The sequence below is a fragment of the Glycine soja genome, chromosome 3, assembly GCF_004193775.1.
Source record: "Glycine soja cultivar W05 chromosome 3, ASM419377v2, whole genome shotgun sequence".
In the NCBI taxonomy this organism is placed as follows: Eukaryota; Viridiplantae; Streptophyta; class Magnoliopsida; order Fabales; family Fabaceae; genus Glycine; species Glycine soja.
Window position 1 is genome coordinate 5,340,861 of NC_041004.1, and position 8,290 is coordinate 5,349,150.

Below are 8,290 nucleotides of genomic sequence, written 5' to 3' on the forward strand. Positions count from 1 at the left end.
TCCTTGAACAAGAAAAGGATTTAGATTTTCCCTCCCTTACCTACCTAAATAAATGTATATATCAATTAAACTAATATTTTATAATCATCATAATAGAATGTCTACTAGTTAATTCATTTTTAATTAACAAATTCTCAAGGCGCAGAAATAAAAAATAAAATAAAAACTAGTAGTGATTAAAAGTATCAGGTTCTGCGGGTTGAGAATTATGATCCACCCGCATGCCTAGTGTAGGGCCATATTTGGGCTGAACTAGTTAGAAGGCCCAAAACCCTTGGATCTAACTTACCCGTCTGCATCTTTGATCCAGCTTGGGGTGTGCACATTGCATCGTGATTCTAGAATATTTCTGGCAAGGAATCTTCCTCTTAACTAGTACTTTGTTTTGGAAAAAAAAAAAAAAAAACTAGTTCTTGGTTAATCCCATTCTCATATTGATGATTAAAGAGGTTATAGAAAGTTATTGAGTTTCTTAAAAAAAGTTAAAAATTAGTTAGTTAGTTAGGGATGATTAACCAAATAAACTATATAAGTAAGAGTGTCTCCGGCATTTGGTAGGGGAATTTTTTTTCCCAAATTCATAATTATTGGCATTTGGTTAATTATTAATATTTTTGAAAATATTTAGATACATTTTCTGGGAATCAAATTATTATGTGATATTTTTACCAGTTACTTTAATTATTTATCACATTAAAAAATCAAATAAAAATAACATGGTATTTTTATTATTATAATAACAGAAAAAATTAACTCAAAAAAAATATGATTCCACATCCCCATGGAAAAAACTTGTAGAAAATCTAGCTACAAAAATATTCTTGAGAAACTTTTTTCCCAAAAATATTATTTTTTAAAATAGATACCCAATATAAAAAACGAAAATTCATTCTAGAATTTTCAAGAAACTAAAATTTCTTCCTTATCAAACTTCCCATCAGATCTCTCTACTTTTCATATGGATATGATATTTACCTTTCACTTCCTCTTAAAAATGAATTATTTTTTCACAAAATATATATAAATTATTTTTTTTCACACCCTTTGTTTTCTTGCTTTCCTTTTCATCCTCTTTTTCTTTTGTTTAAATAACCTTTCTCATTTCCAAAACATAAAAAAAAAAAGGTGCCCCCTATCACTTCCCCTTTGTTTATTATGACATCAATGTCATTGTCGTTACAACATGTCACACTGCCCCCTATCAACTAAACTCAAATTAAAACATAAAAAAAAAAGTGCCAAGTGAGAGGGGTCCATCTAGTGTTTTGAAATAGAGTTTGAAGACATTCCCGCTTATGCAACTGCCAACAAAGTCAATATCTGAGCACACACCGTTGCAATTTGAAAATGCATATGATATTGGCATAGCAGTCTTTACCACGTTCAGCATATTTCTCACTGTTTCTAGCTTTCTTTCTGGATTTGTGTAGTAACATTTCCACCATTGTTGGCAAGAGCACTTGAATTGGACCTATAGGTAACACTTCCTTTCACCAACCTGACATTTAACATGGCCTCTCTAAAAATGCATCCTTTTTCTTTTTCATTTTTCACTATAGTTGCCATTTTTTTCTTCTTATAATGAATCATAAATGACAAGCTTCTTAGTCTTACATTCATGTAAATAGTGCTAAGTTACTTCAAAGCAACTTTTAAAACACATTCAAGTTTTTTGCTAACTCTAACTTAGAATAGATAGAACCTTGAATACTGAATTACTGACGAGTAGGATTCTCCAAACATTACATGATTTAAATTCATCTCATGATCTGCGGAAATACTTTTGCTGTTGTAACTTGTAACTCTGGCTTATCTTTTCTTTCCCAACAAATCAATATATGTTTGGCAAGAGAAAAAACTTTATTCCAATGATTAATGTGTGCAGTGATTCTATTATACCCTTGTGCAGGATATAAAGCCATCAAGTCCGTTGTTCGAAAAGATAGCAATTGAAGCATTAACAGTTTCCTCTTGCAGAAGTTAGTCTGAGCATCCCTTTAAGCAGTCCTGGTTGGTATTCCACTTGCCTTCTTTATTGCATAGTTTATGTTGTATGATTGACTTGGTTGTAGAACTTGTGTTTTCAGAAATTTGCAACATGTATATGTAGGGCTTCGTTGTGAAAGTTTCTTCCTTAATGCCTACGCCTAACCAAACTAGGATTGGAATATTAAACAAGAAGCGTAAAATGATTAAGAATGTTTGAGAAAATGAAGATTTTGAAAGAGCCTTTTATAAAGAAATAAAGTAGTAAACTATAGTTGAATGAAAATTCTAGACTTCTCAATTTATTGAATGAATTGATTTTGCCCCTCTCATTTATCTGAAGTAGTAGTAAGTACCCTATCGAATAAGTTGTTTCTGCTCTTTAATGACTAACAGACTAAGTTATCTTGTTGCTTTTACTGTAATAGTTTAAGATAGGAAATATGCAACTTGATGTGGTCAACCACTATGGTCTATTGGTTGATACCTTTGCAGTAATTCTATTGGCTGATAAGATGCAAATACTATTTATTAGAGAATGTAAAAGTTTTTTGAGTATTCTGTTGTGTTAGTTGAGTATTTTGTTAATGTTAGTTAAAGTAGATAACTTAGGCGTGAAGCTAATTAGTTAGTTTGGCCTTGTATATAATCATCACAAACCATACTTTGTAATTCAATTCCATCAATTCTATTCACTCTATCAGTTTATCTCGCTATTAATTTCAAATTTCAAGGCCATTTGATTTTTATCTTAGTTATTAACATGTTCTGGTTTATGATATGATTTCTTTGTAGACTCATCCTATGATTCACATTCATGGGTCAATTATGGAGAAGAATGTTGATGTTTCTTCAGCTGACTTTTTTAATCCTTTTGTATTTGTTTGACTTTAAGTAATATCGTCATTTCTGATTTTGAAAAAATTGTTTCCTTTTTGTTAAGAAACGTTTTAGGTCTTGTGCTAGTAATAGAAACTGAACCCCGTTTAGCAAACCTAAAATTGAATGTTGCTGAGCATCAAATTGTAATTGATACCTCTCATTTCACGGTGCTTCATTTACTTATAAAACTTAGAGAGTGTAAGAATCTGAATAGTTTAACATGTTAATTTTCTATTACTTTTCAAGATTTAAGATTCCATTCTCAATGACCATTAGAAAATAATCTTCATCGTTACTCAGCTTAATGGACTTATTCAGTGCAGATAATCAAGTCATTATTGGACCTTCAAATCAGAATCTTTTATGAGCATATTGGCTGGTAGAATGACTCGAGATACTATTGGAGGAAGCTTGCAAGAGGGTCTGCAAGATGCAGCCTCAGTTGGAAATACAAATGGTTTCAAGATTAATGTAAATAGTGTTCTTCAAATTTCATCATCTCAAAGGGGACTTCTGAGCGATGAAAGCCATCATATAAGGAAACAAAAAATGTTGACATCTATTGCCAATATCTTTAAACTACAGAGACTCACACTCACACCCCATGCTAATTCAGCTTCTCCATCTGCTAAACTTAGGAAGAAGACTGAGGAAAGATATGAATTCTCACATTTTGTGCCTTCATCCATCAGGGAAAACTTGAGAAAACCTTTTAATTGTTTTTTTGCCAAGAAGATTGATTGGCCATCTCTAAGGAGAAGCTGCAAACAATGGATTAAGAATCCTTTGAACATGGCCATTCTTCTATGGATAACTTGTGTTGCTGTTTCAGGAGCAATTCTCTTTCTTGTCATGACAGGAATGTTAAACAAAATCCTTACTAAGCAGTCACAAAGGAACTCATGGTTTGAGGTCAACAATCAATTTCTCAATGCTCTATTTACTCTCATGTGTCTATACCAACATCCAAAGCGGTTCCACCATCTTGTGCTTCTTTGTAGGTGGAAGCCAAAAGACATCATAATACTAAGAAAATTATACTGTAAGAAGGGCACTTGCAAGCCTCATGAGTGGTTCCATATGATGGTGGTAGTTGTGTTACTCCATGTTAATTGCTTTGCTCAGTATGCACTTTGTGGCCTTAATTGGGGTTTCAATCGATCTGAAAGACCTGTTGTTGGGGTTGGTATATGCATCTCCATTGCAATTGCTGCTCCAGCACTTGCAGGAGTTTATTGCATTGCAAGCCCTTTAGGAAAAGAATATGAAACTGAAGAAGCAGCACAGAATCATATTCCCACTAGTAACACATTTGCTTCAAGAAATGATCATAGTCTTGTTGAGTACACACCTCAATGGAGAGGGGGACTATTTGATCTTTGGGACAATCTTTCTGTGGCATGTCTCACTCTCTTTTGTAGTTTTTGTGTCTTTGGAAGGAATATGGAAAGACAAAATTTTGGTAACAAGTATGTTCACATTGCAACTTTCCTCCTCTTCTGTGTGGCTCCCTTTTGGATCTTCAACATGGCTACCATCAATATTGATGATGAACCAGTGAGATTAGTTCTGGGGTTATTGGGTATATTTCTTTGTGTGTTTGGTTTACTCTATGGTGGCTATTGGAGGATTCAAATGAGGGAAAGATTTAACTTGCCACCAAATAAACTTTGTTGTGGAAAGCCAGCAGTGACAGATTGCATACAGTGGCTATTTTGTTGCTGGTGTTCCCTTGCACAAGAAGTAAGAACTGCAGAATCCTATGACATAGTTGAAGACAAATTTTTCTGCAAAAAACAGACTCAAAGTTGTGTTCAGCTTGCACTGAACTCATTGCCTCCTGAAGATAAAGCTCCTCAAGTTACATCAATGTCCACTTCTTCATTTTGGAGCAGTCATAGTTTCAACAAGATCTGGTCTGAAGAGTCAAAAGATCATTCAAGTCTCTCAGAAATTGAGTTTTCAAGAGAAAGAAAACAAAATGTTATGGAAGTGCCTATTCCTCTAACAATTCAAATTGATGATAATGATATCAAATGAACATAAAGAGGAGAACTCTTGATGATATATAAGTCTTTTAGCAGTCATGTATGCATTTCGAAATATACTTTTACATTTGTAATATTTGAACATCAATTTTAGAATCAAATGGAAAGATGTTGTCTTGTGTTTGATAATTTCAAAAGATATTGTTTAAGAAAGTTTGAAATTTCCATCTTAAACATTGTGCAACTGGATATAATATCACATGTACTTGAATGCAGATTACTTGAACAAAAACAAACGATAACTTTTAATTGTGGGATAAACATTGATGCAACTTGTTAGGGATGGTCCTTATTAGGCAACTTGTTGAATGAATCCAATTGTTCCACTTTGAATATCTATTTGCCATTTTGACAAAAACTCTGTTCTCTTGTTAACCATTCCTAAACTAACTCCAAAGTCCAAACAGGTTGGCTAGCAAATGAATCCTTATGCAAAACGAGAAAGTGTAAGTATAAAGCATATTAACATAAGTATATGCAATTTGGAGTTGCACAAGTGGTTGGAACGAACTTGGATTTGGGTACAAAAGAATTTCAGAATTATTTTGCAGATTTCTATTTACTTTATAGAATTACCATTTTCAAGATCATGTAGTTACCAAAGTCATCATAAATGCTCAACCACTCTGAACTTTGATAATGATCTCCCAAAAGACCTTTCTAATCTCATTTTGCTAACCCCATTAACAATTAAAAGTTCTGCTTTTCTTTTTGTTCATTTCCGTTTTGAGGGGTATTCCAAGTTCCAAAACAATTCCAGAGTAAGATATCTATATCCACGAATTGCTTCTCTTTTAGTTCATTTCCAATTCAGGGGTGTTTCAAGCTCTAAAGTAATTCCGGTAATAGGAAGCTGTCTATATATATGCATGTGTCTATTTTTAGTTTTAACCGACCGTCATTTTCTATTAATCAGTTACACAAACCAAATATGTACCAAAACTCAATGTGGTTGAGTTGACCACAGGTACACAACCCTGCAAAGGTTACATCCCAAGCTATTATTTTGCCCACAATTTCACATCCTTGAACTTCACCCAAGACCTATACCATCAACATACTCTTTTCAAAACACTTTCCGTTATTGGATCAAATTCATGAAGGTTTTGGTAAATAATAACACACTTAATTTAAACAAAACTAATAAACCTCACATAAATTTCATCTTATGGAGAATTTATTGTATAGTCGGTGACCACTACTACATGTCTATAGTTCTGATCAATCTGAACGTGACAGAGTTAATAAAACTTAATTTTGTCACATTTAGATTCATCAGGATTACAAACACACTATGGTCTTAGTCTATATAATAATTTCTCTTTGTTTTTTTTTTAGTACATTGCTAGCATTTCTCTCTTGTAGCTAAATGGCTAGCACAAGTCCTGGCAGGGACCGACGATATAGATCACGCGGCTGGCTTTGCCACAATGTCATGTTGTCAAGCTTGTTTTCCCACCTTTGAGACCTCAAGTCCCGGACCACAAGCCATGTGTTGAAGTACTCTCTAAACTGCGTGATAAGGCCATTCCTCACGGTCCAAACATGCACCCAGTAGGCCTTGCCTTCCCACCCCTCGGCGATCACGCAATCGCCGATGGCGGTGACGCTCCTTGGCTCGAACCGGAACCCGTTGTTGTCGAGGGTGGTCTCTCCGGTGAGCACCCTCATCATGTGCTGGCACTGAGGGGGGCCATGGAACCACCACTCGAGGTCACTTGCTAGCATGTTTGTTGCAACCGTGTCCATTTGGCCTTGCCCTAAAAGGGCCTTGTAGAGTGCTTCCACAGTTGCCTTGTTATGCATTTCCTCTTTCTCGTGCCTCTCTGCTCCCATTTCTGAAATTTCCATGGAGCTAGATATGTGCTTCATTTTGATATGGGAAGTTTAATTTGAGAGTAGCTTGATTTGTTTTGTGCATGGGAATGTGGCTCTTGGATAGTCACATATTTATAGGCCTACATAGAGATATAAATGTCAAAGTATTAGCACACCTTATTATTGTTTAAGGAGACTAGGAGACACTCATATTTTTTAGACATAATTAGTTTTAATAAGGATTGACACTAATTTAATGTGACAAATCATTTAACACAAATAATAATTAAACTACGACGGTGGAGATTGATTACTTTATAAAGTGTGGATTGGATGATACGGACTTGGTCCTAGAAAACTTGCATTTAATGCTGCACGTGTGAAGTGTCAAAAAGTCTGTCAGAACAAAATTTACATTTAACAACAATCATAAGCTATTAAGCTGTAACGTTATTATGTGGAGATAACGATGTGGACTTGTGGATGTACGCGTACGATGGAGCCAAAGCAATATTGGGTGTATTTCTAGAATGACTAATTTACCCTTGGGTTGGTTTGGTCTATTCTGTGGAAAAATCTTTGAATAATTTAGGTATAATCTAAAAGTGCTATGTTAAATTGATGCTTTTGGAGTGTTATTTGAAGGATCTTTTATTGTTTAATTTGTCGACCAACACTGCCAATTTCTTACCAAAGTATCCGTAGGTTAAACAAAGGACAAATAAACATGGCTTTCTCCTTATTAGAGTTACCTAAGGTTATGGTATTGTAGGCATATGAGGGACAAAACCAAAAAGATCCGTGAGGTTTGAATGTTGTTGCTCTAGTGTTAACAAGTATCAGAATTGCTTTGAAAAGAAAACAATGCAAAACAAATGGAGAACTTAACTGATATCCCTGATTCATGATGCCAATTTTATCGATGAAATGTATCAAGTTACTAATGTTCATAGATGATAAATATAATGAATAAACATTTTCTAATTCATATAAAAAGGTTTGCAGTATTTTAAAATTTCAAAATAACTCTAGTTTGTAACTTCTACATACTAAAAACAATCCTAAAACCAAACGACTGACAGTGATTCCATAAATTTTGGAAAAGATTATACACGATATTCAAATTTTGACCAAGTGATCAACTAGTGTAAGATTTTTTCAACTTAATTAATAGTTTCAATATCTAATTGGATCAAGGATTATTTTTAGTAGAAAATTTTTTGTAATAATCTCTCTCTATATATATAACTTAGATGTAGTTCTTTTGAGTGTTTTTTGTTTTATTTTCTTATCAGGATTAAAATTTTATATCATTAACTTATGTTGATTTTTAATGTAAATTTTTATTATGCAGACTACTTTTGTAGAATTTCAATTTTAATTGAAGAACAAGATTAACATAAATTGTATCTAAATTTTGTCCAATAATCAATTACTCAATCAATTTAATAGTTTAAGCCATAAATATACGCCAAAGAGACAAAAAAAAAAAAACAGAGCGCATAAATAGCCTCACTAGTATTCCACGAATAAAGGACAGTATATTCGACTATTCC

General features: G+C 33.6%; 2 protein-coding genes across 3 annotated transcripts; one reads left to right on the forward strand and one right to left on the reverse strand.

Moving 5' to 3' along the window:
* Window positions 1-1,318: 1,318 nt before the first annotated feature.
* Window positions 1,319-5,015, forward strand: LOC114406013. 2 transcript variants are annotated; one of them, XM_028368549.1, is made up of 3 exons: window positions 1,319-1,477; window positions 1,910-2,010; window positions 3,187-5,015. In XM_028368549.1, the coding sequence occupies exon 3, from the start codon at window positions 3,232-3,234 to the stop codon at window positions 4,906-4,908; it is 1,677 nt and encodes a 558-aa protein (XP_028224350.1). In that variant the 5' UTR covers window positions 1,319-1,477; window positions 1,910-2,010; window positions 3,187-3,231; the 3' UTR covers window positions 4,909-5,015. The 2 variants fall into 2 exon arrangements, with proteins under 2 accessions (XP_028224350.1, XP_028224349.1); XM_028368548.1 differs by having other exon boundaries at window positions 3,192-5,015.
* Window positions 5,016-5,794: 779 nt separating this feature from the next.
* Window positions 5,795-6,848, reverse strand: LOC114406016 (senescence associated gene 20-like). The gene has a single exon (XM_028368551.1). The coding sequence runs from the start codon at window positions 6,786-6,788 to the stop codon at window positions 6,282-6,284; it is 507 nt and encodes a 168-aa protein (XP_028224352.1). The 5' UTR covers window positions 6,789-6,848; the 3' UTR covers window positions 5,795-6,281.
* Between the last annotated feature and the right edge of the window lie 1,442 nt (window positions 6,849-8,290).